The 20,706-nt window shown below is 46.8% G+C and overlaps 8 protein-coding genes across 8 annotated transcripts; 4 read left to right on the top strand and 4 right to left on the bottom strand.

The window, feature by feature from the left end:
- Positions 1-297: 297 nt before the first annotated feature.
- N7471_006583 (deoxycytidine monophosphate deaminase) lies at positions 298-1,742 on the bottom strand (the record flags this gene model as incomplete). Its single annotated transcript, XM_057279302.1, has 7 exons — positions 298-360; positions 422-472; positions 529-616; positions 678-810; positions 883-1,244; positions 1,306-1,648; positions 1,721-1,742. The coding sequence occupies 7 exons, from the start codon at positions 1,740-1,742 to the stop codon at positions 298-300; spliced, it is 1,062 nt and encodes a 353-aa protein (XP_057138912.1).
- A 637-nt stretch (positions 1,743-2,379) lies between these two features.
- N7471_006582 (putative autophagy ubiquitin-activating enzyme ApgG) lies at positions 2,380-4,871 on the top strand (the record flags this gene model as incomplete). Its single annotated transcript, XM_057279301.1, has 7 exons — positions 2,380-2,570; positions 2,619-2,727; positions 2,809-3,590; positions 3,657-3,801; positions 3,860-4,324; positions 4,378-4,740; positions 4,791-4,871. The coding sequence occupies 7 exons, from the start codon at positions 2,380-2,382 to the stop codon at positions 4,869-4,871; spliced, it is 2,136 nt and encodes a 711-aa protein (XP_057138911.1).
- A 71-nt stretch (positions 4,872-4,942) lies between these two features.
- On the bottom strand, positions 4,943-8,157 carry N7471_006581 (Ribosomal RNA large subunit methyltransferase E; the record flags this gene model as incomplete). The annotated part of the gene is made up of 8 exons (XM_057279300.1): positions 7,996-8,157; positions 7,647-7,937; positions 6,497-7,588; positions 5,843-5,893; positions 5,762-5,788; positions 5,259-5,678; positions 5,042-5,203; positions 4,943-4,987 (listed from the first exon to the last, which is right to left on the bottom strand). Exons 1-8 carry the CDS (start codon positions 8,026-8,028, stop codon positions 4,943-4,945), a joined length of 2,121 nt encoding a protein of 706 aa, XP_057138910.1. The 5' UTR covers positions 8,029-8,157.
- Positions 8,158-8,403: 246 nt separating this feature from the next.
- N7471_006580 (OST3/OST6 family protein) lies at positions 8,404-9,582 on the top strand (the record flags this gene model as incomplete). Its single annotated transcript, XM_057279299.1, has 4 exons — positions 8,404-8,748; positions 8,803-8,900; positions 8,966-9,321; positions 9,401-9,582. The coding sequence occupies 4 exons, from the start codon at positions 8,404-8,406 to the stop codon at positions 9,580-9,582; spliced, it is 981 nt and encodes a 326-aa protein (XP_057138909.1).
- Positions 9,583-10,259: 677 nt separating this feature from the next.
- On the top strand, positions 10,260-11,912 carry N7471_006579 (uncharacterized protein; the record flags this gene model as incomplete). The annotated part of the gene is made up of 3 exons (XM_057279298.1): positions 10,260-11,005; positions 11,067-11,387; positions 11,429-11,912. The coding sequence occupies 3 exons, from the start codon at positions 10,260-10,262 to the stop codon at positions 11,910-11,912; spliced, it is 1,551 nt and encodes a 516-aa protein (XP_057138908.1).
- Positions 11,913-12,079: 167 nt separating this feature from the next.
- dbp3 (RNA-dependent ATPase DBP3) lies at positions 12,080-13,633 on the bottom strand (the record flags this gene model as incomplete). Its single annotated transcript, XM_057279297.1, has 3 exons — positions 12,080-12,236; positions 12,301-13,312; positions 13,360-13,633. 3 exons carry the CDS (start codon positions 13,631-13,633, stop codon positions 12,080-12,082), a joined length of 1,443 nt encoding a protein of 480 aa, XP_057138907.1.
- A 523-nt stretch (positions 13,634-14,156) lies between these two features.
- N7471_006577 (replication factor A subunit protein RFA1) lies at positions 14,157-16,265 on the bottom strand (the record flags this gene model as incomplete). Its single annotated transcript, XM_057279296.1, has 6 exons — positions 14,157-14,250; positions 14,314-15,212; positions 15,263-15,809; positions 15,857-15,947; positions 16,006-16,157; positions 16,222-16,265. 6 exons carry the CDS (start codon positions 16,263-16,265, stop codon positions 14,157-14,159), a joined length of 1,827 nt encoding a protein of 608 aa, XP_057138906.1.
- A 464-nt stretch (positions 16,266-16,729) lies between these two features.
- Positions 16,730-19,369, top strand: N7471_006576 (ubiquitin-specific protease UBP14; the record flags this gene model as incomplete). Its single annotated transcript, XM_057279295.1, has 6 exons — positions 16,730-16,760; positions 16,824-16,891; positions 16,954-17,094; positions 17,156-17,429; positions 17,481-19,164; positions 19,225-19,369. 6 exons carry the CDS (start codon positions 16,730-16,732, stop codon positions 19,367-19,369), a joined length of 2,343 nt encoding a protein of 780 aa, XP_057138905.1.
- Positions 19,370-20,706: the final 1,337 nt, after the last annotated feature.

Raw genomic sequence — 20,706 nt, 5'->3', positions numbered from 1 at the left:
CCTTACAACAAACCATACAAACATAATCCTCTAGGTTCACTAATCCGGCAGGCGGTCAGTGACGGTAGAACTACAGTTATCATGTCTAGATCGTGATATGTCTACATCGTGACACTCTTTATAATATAACTCGCCTAGTTAGTATAAACGGAATTAGTTAAAGGGGGGTGTTAGCGGCTATTATACGATAATAGTTAAAGATAAAGCGATTTAGAAGGTATTACTCTATTAATCTAATTCACTAAGGTTGGGTTGCCTCGGGCCTTCACTATTGTACAGTACGATTCGTACTGTAGGTTATTGGCTTTCGGTTGCGACTAGTTTTTCAGATGCCTGAAGATAGATGAGTCCATTCGTAGGCTGTAGGCTTATAGTCAGTTATGTATAAAAGAGACGAGGGTGTAGAAGGAAAATTAGCTACCGGGTGGAATTGCCGTAGCCGCACGCCTGCTTTTTGTAAGATAGCCGCACTCTGTATATTCAAATTAAATTAATTGGAACACTTGAAACGGACAGGCATTGACTTACGTCGTTATCCATGTTGTACCCTTGAGAGTAAACGACCTCCGAAATTCCAACTTGGGCTATCTTGACAGTGCATGTCAAGCAAGGGCATCTGCAATCCACAGTAAGATTTTGTCTCTGGCGCAGTTTATTGAAGAATGAAATAGACTTGCGTATCACAATAGAGGATCGTCCCCTCTCGAATCCGCTCTCGGCCTGCTTCCAGTAATGCGTTTTCTTCGGCGTGAAGGCAAAGACAGGTTGAGAGACCGACTCCTCCCCCATCCCCGCGATTACACCGTGGACCTATAATGATTTCTAGTGAGTCAAATGAACAATAGGGCCATTGGGGTTATTCGGGTCTGGCCTGCATCGTACATCCACCTTGGTTGCAGTTCTGGAGATGCCGTGGTGTCCCATTATATCCAGTGCTGATGACACGACTCTCTCGAACGAGCACACATCCCACTCTTCTTTTCATGCAGTTGCTTCTCTGGGCGGCAAGAGAGGCCAGCTGCATGAAATACTGGTCCCAGTTTGGCCTCAACCGTTGTTCGTCTGCCAGGTCGAGGGTTTGCAAAGCCGAGTGTAGCTCTTCGAGGGACGATGAGGAGTTGAATAGGCGCAACTGGGCTTTGTCGGTCAAGTATACACGTCCAATATCCTTATCGTAAAGATTATGGTCGTTCCACATTACGAACTTTTCAAGTTCAGGCGGATCCAGTTGTCTTCTCCAACATCTTTTTTTTTATAAAGAAAAAAGTCAGCTATCGGGCTTCAGTCACGCGTATTATCACGAACCTGTCGGCAAATCGTTTCCATCGGAGGCTAACTGGTGCATCGACGCTCACAAGGAGGAAAAAGGGGCGCAAGAGGAATCGATCTAGGGTAGTGGCATCTGCAATGTCTGTGGTAACCCAGCGTTCTTGCCATCTTTTTGTCGCAAAGTCGAGTAGAGAGTCGGCATCTTGAAATGTAAGCTCTGGCGACTTGGGGTCCTCTTTCTTTCTGATCTCCGACGCTTGCAGTCGCAGGTCATCCCCCGACTCGGTGATGTGGGATTGGGATTTGCCGGCGAGTTCAAGAAGCTGAAACCCTTGCTGAATCAGGTACTGAGCAATCGCATGTTTGCCAGCGCAAATGCCTTTTGACGTATATCCTCATTAGTTTATCCCATGTGGGGTAAGAGATCGATTTGCGACAATTATCTGCTGACCTCCACATAAACCGATGAGCATTTTCAGGTGTTGAATACTTGTAGAGTGGAAAGGAGGAAAAGAAAAGAAGCAGTGGGGCAGAGCAAAGTGAAAGTCGCGACGCGATCTTATCTGCCCGATCTTATCGGCCTAATAGGGAATGTTGGAATTCCAAGGTTGGGCAGAAGAAATAGTACATGTATGTATCATATTCTGTAAGTATCCTACTAGTACAGAGTAGTTAATGTACAGTATACATACCTCTCGAGGCTTGTGATGTTTGTGTCCATGGATCGCGTGTTCAACACAAGTCAGCTGTTGATCTCACAAGACGTGATTATAGCCTGAGGATCGAAGATTTACCTAGGTATATAGGGTAGTATATATATATATAGTAAATAAATCTCATGCATAAAGATTCTGGAATAAGCCAAGAAATAACCCGTGGACTTTATAAGAAAACAAAGCCTTGGAGAGAGCCCTGGAGAGCTTAGAAGTGAGGATATTATCGATAAGCACCCCCGCCCTCTCGTGACATCAGACCCTTTCACCTCCTTTTAACACCTTCTACACCTTTTGACACTTTACACCCTCTTCCCTTAACTGTTACATCCAACGTTCCAAGTCTGTTTTATTCGGGACTTGATCATTTCTTCTCTTTCTCTCCTATTCCTCCAAGATGCAGTACACACCGTTTGCTTCCGACATCGAATTACCTTTCTATACTTCACTGGCCTCCCATAAGATCAATCATGACAAACTAGATGACTCCGCCCGGCCTGTTCTGGGACTATATGAGATCCGTCCTTCTGATCCCGAGGCTGCGTCATGTCGAATCCAAATTCATGGGAACGCCCTCACCGGCAGCGAGTAAGATAAAACGAAATGTTTCTAAAAGTCCTTCTAACAGTGACCTAGAGCCCCAGCTGGTTATTACAGGGCGGATGGCATGATCAAAAATGTCAATACCGTTGAGGAATATCGAAACATGGACAGATCCCAACTGCTCCATCAAGCTGGTCAAATGGTAGGAAACACCATAACCCGTTGCCTCAGAGAGAGAAAGAGAGAGAGAGATATATATATATATACTAATGAAAACTCCAAGATATGGGATGCCATTCACGATGGAACAATACTTTCATGTCCCTCCTTACTCTGCAGTTTTGTGATTGTATCTTTTGCAGACCTCAAAAATTACAAGTTCCACTACTGGTTCGCTTTTCCAGCAATCCATTCAGATCCTCAATGGGTCCCCGTGCAACCAACAGATCAAGTATCCCAGCCACACCAGGATCATGCTATTGACAATTTGAAAGGAACACACTTATCTCCACATGAGAGCACTACCTTAGTGGAAGCGGTGCAAACATGGTCATATATTGTGGATCACCGACAACGAGGTTTTTTTTTGGCTCGAAAAGCCAAACAGCGTTCCAATAATGCATCTCCCGGCGATTCCGAGACGAAGAATGCCCAACAAGACGATACATCAAATAGCAACTGGCAGATAGCGTCACTTTCCGAATATGAAAATGGGTTTTTCAAGGATGTCGCTGCTGAAGACCGCTATTTCTGTTTCTCGGATCCATCAAATTATGAACAGGCCCCAGGGTGGATGTTACGAAACCTGCTCGTTCTGATAAAGCAGCGATGGGGCATCGAACAGGTGCAATTGATACGCTATCGCGACGTGCACGCGAAGCGTGATCAGGGGCGCAGTACAGTAATTCGGCTGGAGTCAAGTTCAAAACAAGAGCACCAGACCTCGAAATCACTGCAAAGCCAAGGGTGGTTGCCGTTGCCAAAGGTGACCGGCTGGGAACGTAACTCGACTGGGAAATTGGCCGGGAGAATCGTCAACCTTACAGAGTACATGGATCCCAAGAGGTATGGCGTTAATTTGGACATATCCAACCCGAAGACCTGATCAAAGAAGCTAATTTTCTCCTAAAGATTGGCAGACCAGTCCGTCGATCTCAACCTCAAACTTATCAAATGGCGTATCAGCCCGACGCTCGATCTTGAAAAAATCAAACACACGAAATGTCTCTTGCTAGGAGCTGGTACATTAGGTAGCTACGTCTCCCGGAATCTGCTGGTATGTGGACGTCAACTTCCGCGTTCGAAAACAATTGTTCTAATCTTCGACTATATAGGGCTGGGGCGTGAAGAAAATCACTTTCGTCGACAACGGGACCGTTTCATTTTCTAACCCTGTTCGGCAACCACTATTCAATTTTGAAGACTGCTTGAACGGTGGCGTCCGAAAAGCACATCGGGCATCCGAAGCCCTAACTCAAATTTACCCGGGAGTAGAGACTACAGGTCATGCACTATCAGTGCCTATGGCGGGCCATCCTATTGTGGACGAGGAGGTGACAAGGGCCGATTTCGATCGTCTCAAAACACTGATTGATGAACATGATGCTATCTTCCTCCTTATGGATACCCGAGAATCACGATGGCTGCCCACGGTGATGGGCAAGGCGGCAGGGAAAATCGTGATGAATGCAGCCCTAGGGTTTGATTCCTTCGTGGTGATGCGCCATGGTATCATGGCGGATGAAAATCCAGCTGAGCTTGGGTGCTATTTCTGCAACGATGTGGTAGCACCAGCTAATGTAAGATTATCCAAACGAAGGACCTGCTTGATACAGAACTGACTGCGGGATAGTCTATCAAAGATCAAACTCTCGACCAGCAGTGTACGGTGACCCGCCCTGGGGTGGCTCCTATAGCCTCTGCACTTCTGGTGGAGCTTTTTGTGTCACTCCTTCAGCACCCACAAGGCGCTGCCGCACCGGCCCCCATAGCCCGCAATGCTGAGCGTGATGATCATCCCTTAGGCATTGTGCCCCATCAAATACGAGGATTTCTCTCCAATTTCGAGAACTTGTCTGTCACTGGCAAAAGTTATCCGAGCTGCAGTGCATGCTCGGATAAAGTTGTCAGTGCATACCGCGAGCAGGGTTGGGAGTTCGTGCGAAAAGCCTTGAATGAACATGGCTATGTCGAAGAATTGAGTGGACTGAAAGAGGTCAGTTAATGCCTATAAAACGACTCGATCCCAAACTGACACAGAGGAAGGTTCATGAGAAGGCGGAAGCAGCACTAGCCGATATTGACTGGGATGAGGCATCTGACAATGAGGAGATCGAGATCCTTTAGACAGACAGCATGGTTCGGCTCTTCGGCTACGCTGTGGTCTGCCGACATGTAAGTCCGAAATAGCTTTAGCCTCACGATTTTCGCTCCAGGCCAACGAAAAAGGCCTCCTTGGATTCCTGCCAATTGCTTTAGTCGGTGGGTGTGTATAAATTGGACAAGGCAAATCATACACTGCGAGATGATTCAGGTTTCAGACGATGAACCTTTTTGAATAATTCCTTCAGCTGCAGCTCCAGTTCTTTGTCTTCGGCGCCTTGGTAGAATTTGCAGACGAAATGACCGCCTGCCTTCAAAACATCCGAACTGAAGCGCAAAGCCGCGTGGCAGAGATCCTGCGTAAAGTCAGAAGGGTTTCACACTCATCAATTGAGTAATAGGAGTTCATACCATGCTTCCAGCATGATCTCTGAAACTGACACCGCTGGTGTTCATCATCCTGTTATAAGGAGCACTTAGACTTCGTTTCCAGAAACCGGAGGTCTGTTGCCAGGGAGCAGACATATCGCTAAGAACCACATCTACCGTTCTTTCAAGTATTTTATCACCCCTTATATCCATCTTCTCGGCCTCGGTAGTGCGTTCAGTATCCGGATTCGGCTCCAATAGACTGACACTGGAATCGTCCAGAAAGCCGGCTTGTCGCGGTCTGCCCCTGTCTGGACTGCGGAGAAAGTCTCGGATGTATGTTTGGATTTCGGGTGCGAGGAAATTGCCCTGGATTGTAGACACTCCTTTCGGTGGCTGGGCTGGGATGATATCGACACCGAGGACTCGACCATGCGGTTGGGTACGGCTTGCAGCAACCTTCTCTGGCCGTTAATTACGGCCCATTTGACAGCAACGGGGAGGGGGTAGATAAGTCAAATGCAAGAGAAGAATGTTCAACACACCTGAGACCACGATCCCGGAGCATAACCCTAAATGCAACGAATTAAACTATGGTCCGAATTCAGGTTGAACGACTAGCATACCAAGTCAACAACTGTCTGCCCACCCTTGAAGATTCGATATTTCTCATCAATCTAACCACATGTACCAGTGTGTCAGATCAACCCCAGAAAATAGAGTAATGTCGGTGCTGGATTACCTGCAGCAATTTGAAAGCAGCACGGCTTTTCAGCCCTTGGACAGCTGCCTCTCTGGTGAACGGATCCTTTTGTTGCCGGGCTTGCCAGCGCTTGGATGATGCATGTCTTGCTTGACAAATTGCCTGTTGATGACACACATTCCGCCAAAATCGAGTTGAATGTAAAGCAAACATAATGCGCATTGAATAATATCAGGGGAAATAATTAGAGTCCTGAGAGCATGGAGAAGCTTTTTATTTTCTGCCGGCAAAACAGAAATGACCGCCCAACCCTCAAGTCGGACGGCCCTTAGCGGCATAACCAGTGGAAGCATCCGTGATCTACATGCCCACATGTATGTACATATTAAATGCACCGTATAGAGTCTGTGCCAATAAAAATGAATTGCTGCATCTTCTGTTACATTTAAAATCGTCTGCGGTCTTTTTTTAATGGAGAAAATCCCATGGGTGCTGCCCCAAGACCGAGCGCCCGTGGTAAACTAGTGGTACTAGGTTGTGTTTTACTCCCCAGCGTTGAAGTCCGACCATTTCCTACTGCAAGTTTTCGCCCGAATTTCTTGGGGTGAGGCTCTTCTTCATCCTCCTCCTCGAACAAACTTCGATCACGCTGACCACCAAGTTTGCGTTTTTTCGGCTTGGCCTGTTCATGCTCAAACTGCTCATGTAATTCATCGGTCTCGGTGGGTGGCACTCTGCGATCTAAGCGATGGGTTGGTTTCTTGACCTCGTTTTCCGGTGCTAACACAGGTATTGCGCCATCACGTGCCCCTGGTTTGGTGGATTTTGTGATTGGCATGCGGTCTTCTGTCGGAGATAGTTGGCGCCGGAGGGCAGAACCGATACGCTTTGGTTCGCCAAAAGTGCTCTGCTTGCCGAGTAGTCCAGGAGGGGTATCGGTATCTCCAATAATCTCGTCTTCGTCTCCAACTGAGCTCATTGGTGAATCCGAAGGTGCCCCCGTGCGGTTCAAGAATGGAGTGATGGAAAACGCCGACTTATCACCAGGCACGGCTGAATCCCTCTTCAGTTTCTCTTGTACACGAACAGCCCCAGGGGTTGCAATCGTCACGCCGGCATGGCCACTCGGGCCAGGGCGCTGAAGCGGGACTGTCCGAGAACCGGATTCAGAGTCATTTTCTGCGTGTGATTTGAGGCTGCGTCGCTGCTGAATTTCAATTTGGGCTTCCTGGAGCTTGTCCTTGGCTGACCGCAATTGTTGTTTGAGCGAATCAATCTTTCCTTCAAACGTCGCCCGCTGATTGGCCCATGCCGAGTTCTGATGGTTGTAGTCCCGTTCCTGCTGCTGTTTGGCTCGCAATTCTCCCGCTAGCTCATTCCGCAACTCTTCAACTCGAGCAGAGAGCTGGGTAATCTCTTTCATTTGCTGCGATCCCTTGGCCTGAGTACGTTCATGGGCATGTTTTTCATTGTCAAGTTGAAGCTCTAGAGAGTTTATTTGCCGTTCCATCTCATGTTTCTCGGAAATGATGGTTTGATATGATGCGTTTTGCGCTCTGAGCCGCTCAAGTTCTGATTGTAGAGTTGAAAGATCTCTGGAGAGATGAAGTTTCTCTGCAAGGACAGTATTGTAACTGGTCGAATTATTTTTCTGGGCCGAGAGTTCTTCCTGTTGCTGTCAACATAACGGATTATAAAACCAGGCCCCAGATTGAGTTGAGACTTACTTTGAGTCGGTTAATCTCACTCGAGGATGCCTGTGCTTGAAGCTCCAAATGATCAATTTCCTGGCAAGCCTCCTGAAGTTGAGCACATGCCTCTGAATCAGCACTTGTGAATCCCAAAAGATGCCCATTTGCTTCCTCCAACTGTGATCGCAGAGCTTCGTTCTCGAATTTCAAGAGCAAGAGCTCCATGCGTCGTACGCGGTCCCTCTCGCCATCCAGAAGACGAGCGGAATCCGAAAGAGTCTTCTCATACTCCTTCTCCAGACGCATAGTCCTCATGGACATTTCAAACTGCATAATCAAATTAGCATCTTGAGCAGATTCCCATCAACCCAAGGAAGCCACATACATCTAAGGCGGATGCGTCTTCGGCCATTGCCATGACGACAGTGTCCAGAAAAAGACAGTTCGATATAAGAAAATGGAACGGAAGGGCCTATGAATTAAATAATACCTGTGCAGAGCAAAATAAATACGTAGGTAAGATATGTTGTTTTATATCCAATGCTTGTTCAAAGTATGATATAAATCGTCACAAAGGAAGACGCGCCGGTGTTTTGGTGTCGGATCCCCGATGTTACGTAAGTAAGCCGATACCTAGTTAGGTATGCCCGCCCGATTACGTTGATAGTGGACACCTGGACTTTATCACTCAACGTGTTCAAACATCTTCAATTGCAACTGATTGATAGTTTTTCAATCAATTGCACTTTATAACTAACTTCTTTAAAGCTGTCCAGCTCCTTGTCATGCCAAAATGAAGCTCTGGACGGCCATTTTTCTCATTTTCTCGGTCGTGTCCGGTGTCCTGTCTGCGAGCTCAACACCGGACAAGTTCGCAAGATATCAATCCCTGTCTCGTTCGGGACCTGTTGATCTAGACAGTGCATCATATGAAGACCTCACCTCGACACCTCGAGATTACTATGCTGTGGTTATCCTGACGGCCACGGATCCTCGCTTTGGCTGCCTCCTATGCCGCGACTTTGAATCTGAATGGGACCTGATCGCCCGAAGCTGGACCAAGGGCACCAAGCCTGATGACCTCAAGGTAGTCTTTGGAACACTCGACTTTGATAATGGCAAGGCCGTTTTCCAAAAGGTAGGGCATTCTTACTCAAGACTGAACTGTATGATATGCAACTAACCTCAGCAGCTCATGCTTCAAACTGCACCTGTACTCCTTGTCTTCCCTCCTACCATCGGCCCCTTTGCCAAGGTTGAAGGGAATCCCCTCCGGTTTGATTTCACAGGGTATGTTTTCCTACCAAGGCTCTTGCGCCCAGCCCCTATATCACTAACATATCAATCCCAACCAGCCCGATCTCAGCCGACCAGGTCTACTCTTGGATTGGACGTCATTTGCCCGAAGGCCTCAAACCTCAACTAGTCCGACCCATCAACTACATGCGGATTGTATCAGCGATCACAATTCTGATGGCAGTTGTGACTGCAATTGCGGTCCTATCTCCCTACCTGCTGCCAATTGTCCAGAACCGAAACCTTTGGGCTGCAATCAGCCTTATCGCTATTCTTCTGTTCACAAGTGGTCAAATGTTCAACCATATTCGAAAGGTCCCATATGTTGCTGGTGATGGCCAAGGTGGCATTAGCTATTTTGCCGGTGGGTTCCAGAACCAGTTTGGGATGGAGACTCAAATTGTGGCTGCCATCTGTAAGTGATAATCGTAAGGCTCATGATATTGAGCGTCATTCCCATGCCGAGTTCCTATGTTAACGTTTTGCTCGCACAGACGCTGTTCTCTCCTTTGCTACGATCGCACTCGCACTGAAGGTTCCCCGAATGGAAGATGTCAAGGGTCAACAGCTGGCCGTCTTGATCTGGGCAACTGTTCTTTTTGCAACATACAGCTTCCTTCTCAGTGTCTTCAAAACCAAGAATGGTGGCTATCCATTCTATCTGCCTCCGTTCTAGAGCGTTCAAGAGCCTACTTGATCAACAGCCCGAGGACGGCAACACCTGGAAACATATTGATCTACAACCGATCACTGACATCCCAGTCGCTATGTCTCTCCAGGTCTTCCTGTATATGACGCAACAGAAGTTGACATGGATCAGGACCACTTGGAGGAAGCACGGTGCTTTGCGGATTTTGACCCTAGTGCCTCCTTCCCTTTGCCATGAAAATTTTGCATACCAAAGACATGACGGGTTCTTTTACAATAAACTTCATAAACTTCACAATTAACCTATAGCCATAGCTAACCATACCTAGCCCTAGAAGTAAGTAGCCGCTCCGGGCCCGGGGGGCGGGAACTCAGGTGCTAGCAGGTAAGCAAGTATCCCAGCCCAGGGGCAAAGTGGAATTCTAAGTAGATTATATAGATTTATTTGTAGATATCCATATGGTATGCCTTTTATATGTATTTCATGAGCTTAAGACAGTTCATGATTTCATCTGGCAAATATTTCCCATTCCCCAAAAGGCCGAAGCCAAAACGTCAGGCCCTAGAGTAGGCCCCACCTATAGGTGTTCACATCCTTTCATTTACAACCCCTTCCCTCCCGAGGTCGGCTTGAAGTCTTGTTGATTTCCTTGATCTGAGCAAACCTCATTGCACGCACTGTAATATCCGCGTTGAATCACGGGCATGTCAAAACCTGACGATGCCCGTATGGGCAAGATTCTGGCGTCGTCAGCCACAGGAACAAGCTTTTTGATCTTGATTCAATTAGCGTCCAGGATCTTTACCTTTGCCTCGAACCAATTAATTTTGCGCACCCTTTCACCGGTCGTGCTGGGAATAGCAGCACAACTGGAGCTCTTCCAGGTTTCAATCCTGTATTTCTCGAGGGAAAGTATTCGGATGGCCATCCAAAGGCAGCCTATTCCATCTCCGCCTGACGACAAAAAGCCTTCCCTTGAAGCAGATGCTGTAGCACCGGATTCGCACTCTGTGGCATCTCAAGCAGTGGTGAACGTGTCCTACTTGAGCCTCGCCCTTGGGATTCCTTCCAGTCTTTTGTTCACTATGCTTTACCAGCGCTTTGTCCCAGAGGAAGCATCAAAGACTGCCTTCTTCTACCACAGTGTGATCTTGACCGGGGCTGCTTCTCTCATGGAACTCAGTATCGAGCCCTTTTTCTCGGTGGTGCAGCAACATATGCTCTATGAAAAACGCGCTGCTGTTGAAATGCCAGCGGCATTTCTGAGAAGTGCAGTAACATCCTTTGCATTTATATATGCTTCTCAAGTCAACTATGACCTTGGTGTGCTACCATTTGCTCTTGGTCACCTCAGTTACTCGCTGGCCCTCATTTGTGGCTACTCACTAGCCCTACTCAGAGGAACCAACTCAACCCGGTTCTCTTTCCTATTGACACGTATACAATCCAGGTAAGATGGCCCTATCTCATCCAAGCTATAGCACGAAGAATGACATGGTAACAATTTATAGGGACCCCTCTAACTACTTTCTGGGACGGTTCTCACGGCAGTTAACGACGCTTGCTGCGAATGTCTTTTTCCAATCTCTAGTGAAGCATTTGCTCACGCAGGGTGATACTATGATGCTCGCAGCCCTTTCAGGACTAGAAGATCAGGGCATATATTCCCTTGCGTCAAACTACGGTGGGCTCATTGCACGGATCATCTTCCAGCCGTTGGAGGAGAGCAGCCGGAACTTATTCTCAGCCCTACTGAGCCCCGATGAGGATGGGAAGCTGAAGAATATCCATATCCGCACTACCAGAGATCACCTAGTAGATATTCTACGCGCGTACCAGTTATTGACAGTCTTGATATTTCCGTTGGGCCCAGTGATGGTCCCTCAATTGTTGCATATCTTGGGAGGCCGTCAATGGGCTTCCCCCAAGTCGGGGACCTGCTCTCCGTCTATTGCTACTACATTCCATTTTTGGCATTTAATGGGATCACCGAAGCGTTCGTGTCATCTGCAGCAAATTCGGAACAGATAAGGAAGCAAACGGCGTGGATGGGTGTCTTTTCCGCCTGTTATGCCCTGGCAGCCTATATGTTCCTAGAAGTAGGGAACTTGGGTGCGTATGGATTGGTCCTGGCCAACATTGTGAACATGGTGGTTCGAACCCTTTGGAGTTACAGTTTTATCAAATCGTACCTCCATCGAAATGGATGTGGCCTGTACACGAGTGAAGTGGCCATTCGACCTGCTAGCTTCATTCTATGTGCTCTGGCGAGCTTGTTCTTGGGCCGCGGATTTGGCCTGAAATTGGGAATGATCAAAGCATGCGCCTTCAGTGGCAGCTATGCTCTCCTTATGTGAGTACTGATCTGATCTGATCTGATGTTGATTTGTTCTTAACGCCTAACCGACAAAAAAACAATAGAGTCTATATAGAAAGGGAATATTTGATGGGTCAATTGACAAGGCTTCGGCACATGTTATCCTCCAGATCCTCCAGCAAAGATACCAAGTCGGAATGAGCTTAATTAATCGTCAAATGTGATCTTTGTCGCTGTCTTGTCCATATCAACGTCCTTGTAAAAGGCACCGTACACATCGTGCTGCTTCTTCTTGACTGTTGTGCCAAACTTCAAGAGAGATTCTGGCACATCTTGCTTAGCTGCCTTGAGAACATTGATCAATCTATTCACAGTTAGCATTGCCCTGATGATTTCTGTCAATGATATTAGAAATATGAGTAACATACCCGCCGGACAGTCCCTTGTCAGTTTCAGTAAACATAGTGATGGCAAGGCCCTCAGCTCCAGCACGTCCAGTTCTTCCAATCCGGTGCACGTAGTCCTCAACAGTAAGAGGGAAGGTGACATTAATCACCAGTTTCACGTTCGGGATATCAAGGCCACGCGCTGCCACATCGGTTGCGACAAGAACGGTAGCACTGCCTTTCTTGAAAGCATCAAGATTTCGGAATCTATCTGATTGGTTCAAATCACCGTGAATACCGGCGACTGAGAATCCCTTGTTTCTGATGAGATTCTCAATGCGCATAGCCTCCTTCTTGTATAGACAGAAAACCAGGACTTTCTCGGGCGTTTGATGACCACGCTGAGATTTAGTGAGCAGTTGCACGAGTCGGCCCTCCTTGTCTCTGCCATCAACAACCTCGATGACTTGCTTGATCCTTGTGTTGGCTCGGGGATCCGCAGATGGGTCTCCGCCAATGGTAACAGTTACCGGGGTCTTCATAAAGGTTGCAGCGAGATCTCGAACCGACCGGGGCCATGTTGCGGTAAACATGACAGTCTGTCTCCTTGAGACGGGCATTGGCTTGACGATGTCCTTGATATCCTGCTCAAATCCTTTGTCAAGCATGCGATCTGCCTCATCCAAGACGAGGTAGTTGACCTTTCCAAGATCAATCGAACCATCATTCTGGAGATCCTTGAGACGGCCAGGGGTGGCAACCACAATGGCGGCCTTTTGGAGAGCCCGACGCTGGTCGTCTTTGCCCACACCTCCATAAATGCATGTCACCTGAGTCTTCTCAGTGCCGCCGAATTTAACAAGCTGGTCATAAATCTGCATTGCAAGCTCTCGCGTTGGTGAAATAACCACTGCCTTGGGTTGACAAGGCTTGCTTGACTTGGAGTCAATCAATTTCTTCAGACACGGCAAGCCAAAACCCAGGGTCTTGCCACTTCCAGTCTCTGCGATACCAATCACATCACGGCCAGCAAAAGAAGCGGCCACGTAGTGGACTGAATCGGCGTTGGCGCAGGGAAAGACTTCAATTGAGTGTACAGACCAACATCACATTTAGGTAGGTGATCAAACGAAAGGATTGGGCGGAATTGGGAGGCGTCGGGTGAGGAGGGATCAGAGATTTTAATCACGTTCTCGGTCAAAAAACTGTCAATGTCCGACTGAGGGATCTCGGATAGAGCAGATGCATCAGAATAAGATGCAGTGTTCTCATCTCCATTTTCCTGCTTATCTTTAGAAGCTTTTGCGGGCTTCTCGGACTTGGACTTTTTCTTCGGTCGCTGCTCAGTTGGCTCGAGATGGCTTCGCTTACCCATGATGAGTATTCTAGGAAGAGGATATAACAAAATATTATTGGATTCAAAAGATAAAGAGAAGCACGAGACTGAATTCCCTGCCGGTTCCAGCAGAAAAACAGGAAGAAAAAAAAAAAAAAAAGGGCCAAGGCAATAGAGTATTGCCATGAATTTCCGCCCTTGTTGGCTTACCGCCTCATAGCAACCCTATATCTATGTATACATACGGAGTACAGAGTACATTATATATATAGTTACATAGTGTAACTATAGAACCCCTGAAGTGATGCCCTGTCCAGATGGAGTGATAGCCATATTCATAAATGAGTGGATGATAGTGAAAATCACTAGTCATGTTTTTTAAAAGTACTAAATAAAAGAGAAACAGCAAATGTCGAGGTGAGAAGTGCGAATTAGATAATCATGGTAAGCTTCAAGCAGCATAAAAGTACACATGAACATTGATGAAAAGGCTCTGAACACATGTGGGAATAGTAAAACTAGTACAAAGCTGGACAAAAATATTTGCTCACTTTGCCTATACTTACTCAATGCTGTAGGAGTCAATGATATCGGCAAGGCGAGAGGCTTCATCCGAGTAATTGATTGCCTGAGACGATGAGACCTGATATCGCACACTGGATGGCACAATTAGCATGATGTTCACAGTATGAGGATTATCGTCAGTCCATCATTCTTACCGCTGCTGGTCGCCGAAATTGTCTATCTTGGCTTTGCACCTGAAGTTCCAGGTTTGGCAATTGGCTCCCTGGAAGACTTCACCAAAAGCACCTGGATCGTCTTCGCGAAGTTGCATCAGCTCGTCAGCAGATGTGCCCATGATGTTTCTTCCAGTGTCGTCAAAACAGCTGAGCCAAAGCTGGCCAGTATGGTCGCTGACACTAATAGGCATGATGAAGCGGTAGTCTGGCTTGGGGTGGGTCTTTTCACACATTTCGCACCGCCACTGTCCTGGATCAAGTTCTGTTACCTTCTTGTTGCAGTTTTCAGAAAGGCAGGCAGGATAGCACCAGGTGGAATCCTGCTTGATGTAGATCACCGTGGCCTTCAATGAGAAGTAATCAGGAGTTTCAGACATGCCAAGCTGCTCTTCGCGAACTTGTGCAACGGTTTTGAACCGATCCTTTTTGCCCGTGGAGTTGGTCGCATTTGACAATGAAGCATGGGATGTGAAGTTCTCCGACCTGCCTTGAGCATCATACCAACCTCTGAGTCGGTGAGCCTCCCCGATGTCAGGGTCAACGGTCATTGAGCCCGAACTCAGAAGACTCAGACTTCTTCCGCCAAAGTCAGAAACCTTGACTCCCTTGAAGGCAACGACAGACTCGGGCGCCACACTAAAATTGTTTGCAGATGCACCCCAAATTGTCAAGCGGACAGAAAATCCTGTGTTATCGACCAGCGTAAGCTCACGTTTGTCATAGGGTTTGCCGGTGCTTTTTGATGTAATCTGGGATGTCTCCCCAACATCCTTCAGCACGCCAATGACATCAGTGGTCGTGTCCTTTTCAACAGTCTGCAAATCAGCAACGGTGGTGAAGTTGAATCGAATCTGAGGGACATCATTTTGCTCCTCGGCCTATTATAAATGTGAGCGACGCATTTGGTTCATCAAGAAAGAGATGTTACCTTCTCAACGATGGTATCTCTCTCAAATGTGAGTTCATAATCGTTGTTGAGATTTGTGAACTGTTTCTTGGCGATTTGGACCCGACAGGGGCTCGAAATGTAATAAACACTGCCCTCCTGGAAGAGTTCATAGAGCATGTCACACTGTTCATTGAAACCGGTTGCACGAATTTCACCACTGTCGTCCAGTAAATTCACACTGAACAGTTTACCTTCACCATTCTTGTTGTGCCATGTTTTAATACTGGACTTGCTCGTGCATCGCGCTTTCATCGTCCATTTGTTAGAATACGGGGAGATGGCTTCAATCGGGTAGATCGTGGCATGGGCGGAGGAAGTAGACATAGGGGCAGACATTGGCTGGGCTCGGCTATTTGGCTGAGCCTGTGCACCCTCCATCTTGGAGCCGTAAAACCCATTGCTGGATATTGTTGTCGGTTGACCCCCTTCTTCTTCCTCAGCTTTGACTTCGAGTGGTTTGGGTTCACCAATTTTGTCAGCCTCGCCCAGTTCCTTTAGAACTTCAAGGTCCAAGATGATGAGGATTCTTTTGATAATTAGCACAATCAAAATAGATAGAATTGCCTCACATACTTCTTGCCCTTGACAGAGTTTGATTGAAATGACTTGAGTCGCACGAAAGAACCCTTCCGGAGAGATCCATCTGTCACCACCGAGTTGGCTTCTTAAAGCGGTCAGCAAGCCCGATAAGTTACAAAGAGTACCGACAGGACAACACATACGAGTAGCAAGCATGGTTTGAACATAGTTTGCAATATCACTGAAAACAGCCCGGTAACGTTCTGGTTGGCCTGGCTGAGCTGGCAATGCCTTGATCTGAACGCATTGAACAATCGGCTCTCGTACTTGGGGTTTGGTTTCATCAAAGATGGCACTGTTAGACACACGATTAACATATATATCGCCATACAAAATCTTTGTATCAGATGGATACCAACCTTAGAGCCCCAATGGTGACTTGGGATGCTGCCTCGGAAGCCATGACTTCAAATTCAAATAATTGACAGTCTTGACAAGAATATTGGGGAAAGACTAAAAAAGACGGAGTGAAGGGGCGAATCGGGAAAATAAAAAGAGGAACAAAAAGAAGAAGAAGCGAAGGAAAGAAGACTGAACTTGACAGAGCAAGTCCCAAAATCAAGTTGCAAAGTGGTAGGACAAGGTTGGAACGCGTGTTGAGAAAAATAACGCGTTAAGTGGCACAACGCCCCCGCCCCCCACCACATGACTTGATGCCTCAGGACAACATTGATAACAGCACGTGCAGGCGGTGAGGAAGGAGCAACCCCACGCATCGTAGCTTTGGCTTGATCTGCGGTATCTGATATTCCCTCTTTTCTCATCTTTGCTTTCACTGGGATACTGTCACACCTTCTGAAGTCTCTGTTAAAGCCAAGAAGTCTTTATTGACACTTCGTTGAATCACCCGAGATCTCCTCTCTGGATATGGCCTCTTGTGTCCATACCGGTGCTGCGGGTTCGTGACATCACCTTGATAATCGAAGGACAAATGAAGCTAATATACCACACTCCTTTATAGATCTGAATCCACCAGGATCTTCCCAGGCTGTTTATCGAGAAGATTGCACTCAGTGCTTTGATTCTATTGTATGCCAGCCACCTTGGTCCCTAGTACTACTCCACATCTGGTCTGACTCTGATCTTGCAAGGACGATGATGCCGGTCTCAATGTCTGTCTCCATTGCTTCAATGGTGGATGTGCTGGAAACAGAGACCATGCCCTGCTTCATTACAAAAGATTTGGCCATTCGCTGGCTTTGAACATTCGAAGGACCCCCAAGAAAGTGCAGGTACAGCCTCCAAACACTTCCTGAGCTTATGACCAAAGATTCTCACACCTCTGATTTATAGCGCGACGAGCCTCCGCCGAAGATTTCAAAACTTTCCATCGCAGCTGAAACAGAAGAGGATAGATATGACATTGCTACGTCAGTGGTGTGCTATTCATGCTCTCAGGACAATGTGGACAAAGCCAGTGGCAAGCTTCCTGCTGTCATCGAAGGTGTTATGACCGCAATGACTTTCTCAAAAAAGGAAGAAATCAAAGCCTGGGAGCAAGAGTTTGTTCCCTGCGAGCATACACTCTGCCTGGTTCAACAGGACAACACGCAAGCCGCGTCGACTGGTATTGATTCCCTGCAATACTCAACTGGGGCCCGTGCTAACGAAGTTGCAGATTTAAACCATTGCTCGGAGTGTGACATGGGCGAGAACCTCTGGCTGTGTCTGGAATGTGGGAACAAGGGTTGTGGGCGAAGTCAATTCGGTGGAAGCAAGGGAAACTCACATGGGCTTACTCACGCAGACTCAACATCACATGCTGTGGCTGTCAAGCTCGGCTCCATCACAGCAGAAGGCTCCGCTGATGTCTACTGCTATAAGTGCAACGAAGAAAGAGTAGACCCAGAACTGACGACCCACCTTGCGCACTGGGGAATCTACTTGGCTGGACGTGAGAAGACAGAGAAGAGTCTGATGGAGATGCAGGTCGAGCATAATATGAAATGGGAATTTTCCATGACGACCGAGGATGGCCGGGAGCTGGCCCCAGTCTTCGGGCCTGCGTTTACAGGCCTCGCGAACCTCGGAAACAGCTGCTATCTCTCCAGTATCATGCAATGCATATTTTCTGTGGCTGGATTTCGTGAGCGATACTATCAGCTGTCGGAAGAACCACCACTATGCCAAGCACCAGCACAGGACCTTGAAACACAATTGCAAAAGCTTGCCGACGGTCTACTCTCAGGCCGGTACTCTCAACCTGATTCTCGTGCTATGTTGTCCGCGGACATCCCAGAAGTCGCTCATCAGAAAGGTTTGGCACCAACAATGTTCAAGTATCTTATTGGCCAAGGTCATGAGGAGTTCGCAACCATGAGACAGCAAGATGCATTTGAATTCCTTCTTCATCTATTCAAGTCGGTCAGCCTATCGAAGCACACCGGTCCGCAGATTAACCCGGTACAGGACTTTCGCTTCCAAGTTGAGCAGCGTCTTCAGTGTTTGCATTGCAAGAAAGTCCGCTACAAATTGGATGAGCAAGATAACATTTCGCTTGCTGTTCCCGCACGTCCTGCTACCACTTCTGACGAAACAGGAAAGAAATATGAGTCTGTGGATTTGTCAGAGTGTCTAGACATCTTTACTTCGGCAGAGATCGTTGAGCTTACATGTCCTGCTTGTGGCAGCCAAAGTGGCTTTTCGAAGCAGTCGTCTTTCAAAACATTGCCTCGGGAATTGGTGGTCAATGCTCGTCGGTTTGAGCTCGTCAACTGGGTTCCTACAAAGTTGGATATCCCTGTGCTGGTCGACGATAAGCCACTAGATTTCAGCTCCTACCTTGCTGGTAAGCATGATGCGGGTGAGGAGCACCTTCCGGATATTGAAGAATCCACCGCGTTTGTCCCGAATTCGGAAGCTCTCGACCAACTCATGGGCATGGGTTTCCCTGCTGTGAGATGTGAGAAGGCTCTCCATGCCACTGGTAACTTGGATCCGGAAACTGCCATGAATTGGCTGTTTGCCCATATGGAAGATCCAGACATCGATGAACCGCTGGCCCTTGATCGGGTCGGCACCTCTAGTTCTAGTGAGCAGGACGCGACAAAAATTGCCCAACTAGGAGATATGGGTATTGAGGCGCCCCGTGCCCAGCGAGCGTTGGCTGCGACCGACGGAGATGTTAACAGGGCACTGGATTGGGTTTTCACCCACCCGGATGATGTGGTGGAAAAGGAAACCCCGAGCGTCGATGACCACAACGCACAGGCTCATGGTGGCTCGGTTGGGCTCACCAGCTTACCTGCTCGCTATGAACTGAGGTCCATTGTATGCCATAAAGGCACATCTGTTCATGCAGGGTGAGTGACTTGATATGTCTCCGTTCTCATTTCGTTAGGTTATATACTAACGCATGCTAGGCATTATGTTGCCGTGATTCGCAAAGCATTATCAGATCAAAGTGGCCTATCATGGGTCATGTTCAATGATGAAAAAGTTGTCAAGTTCGAAGATATCGAAGCGATGAAAAAAACCGCATATCTTTACTTCTTCACACGGGTCTAGTGGCGTTCTAGAGTCCATAGGTGTGTACACCCCCGGTGCGGTCATGTTGTTTAATTGAGATATTAGTACATGATAGGGGTGGATAAACTAGTTAGATATCTATGTCTTGTTCGTCTCTATGTACTACAAGAATAGTCGGCCGCTTATGCAGCCTTGTAGAGTACTTTTGGTAGACTTTATGGTAGTCTTCTCAAATCGTCGTTTTAGATGTCTTTTTAGATGGTCCTTTATTGTACTCTCCTCAGGTAGACTTTTTATACGTCTTCTCAGATATTCTTCTCAGATGGTTTTTTTAGATATCAGTTTTTATAGATATTTTCTTCCCCTTCTTAATTTACCCCGGCCGGATACCCCGTTAACTAGCTTTTAAAACACCGAATTTAGCACTCTAAAAATAGCTAAGAGAATTCGAAGAATTAGCTATCGTCTTAATTAGTACGATCCTACCACTTAGCGTTTTAAAGACGGGTTAGAAAAGCTTATAAAGGGTGCTAAAGCGTAGGCTATATTAGCTCTCCAGCTATAGTAGGAATTCGATCGTACCTAGGCTATTATAGGAGCGCGCTACGCTAGATATAATAATTCCCGCCGTTATATATTGATCACCGGTATCATATCTTCTACCTAGGTAAAAGAAATAAAGCGAAAGGAATATAAATTAGACGAAAAGGCGGATTAAGAAAAGACTAAGCGTAGGTGGAAGAAGGTATTAGTTAAAATTCGGAAGTATAGAAGGGCTAAGAAACGAGATAAAAAATGATTTGCTTTTATATACTAGTATTAAATTGATCAATTGATTTGTTTCTTATTTTTAATTAATTAATTTACTATATAGTGGTATATAAAAGTGAGGTTAAAGTGGAAGATTAGAAAAATCGTTCATTTAAATGGGATTGTTTATATGGATGACAGACCCTCGCAAGCGAGGGTCCGTATTTTTGGTAAAAGAAAGAGGGGCCGGTTGCCTACTGACCGATCCTTCGCCGATATATAAGAAGCTATAGTGTAGATTAATAACTAGGCGGTAGTATAGGGATATAGTATCTTAAAAAATATATTATAGAAAGATATTAGGGGTTTCGTACCTACTATATAGCTTCGCTACTAACGTAGTGAGTTATATAAAGAATCAAAGATCGTTAAACTAAGAAAATCCGGAAAACTATTTATCTTTCTACTAGCTTCCCTATCGCCGGCGAGCTTTATCGAAATACCCTTAATAGTCGCTATGCTATAACTATTACTAGTTATACCTATAACTACCTAGGATTACTAGCGTTAATATAGACTACCGACCGCTAGTAAGAGATATAACGAAACCGGCCGGAGAGAAGTAT

The sequence above is a fragment of the Penicillium samsonianum genome, assembly GCF_028829775.1.
Source record: "Penicillium samsonianum strain IBT 33392 chromosome Unknown utg000003l_segment0_segment0, whole genome shotgun sequence".
In the NCBI taxonomy this organism is placed as follows: Eukaryota; Fungi; Ascomycota; class Eurotiomycetes; order Eurotiales; family Aspergillaceae; genus Penicillium; species Penicillium samsonianum.
The sequence above is the reverse complement of the archived record's forward strand: the minus strand, read 5'-3'. Positions and strand labels throughout refer to the sequence as shown.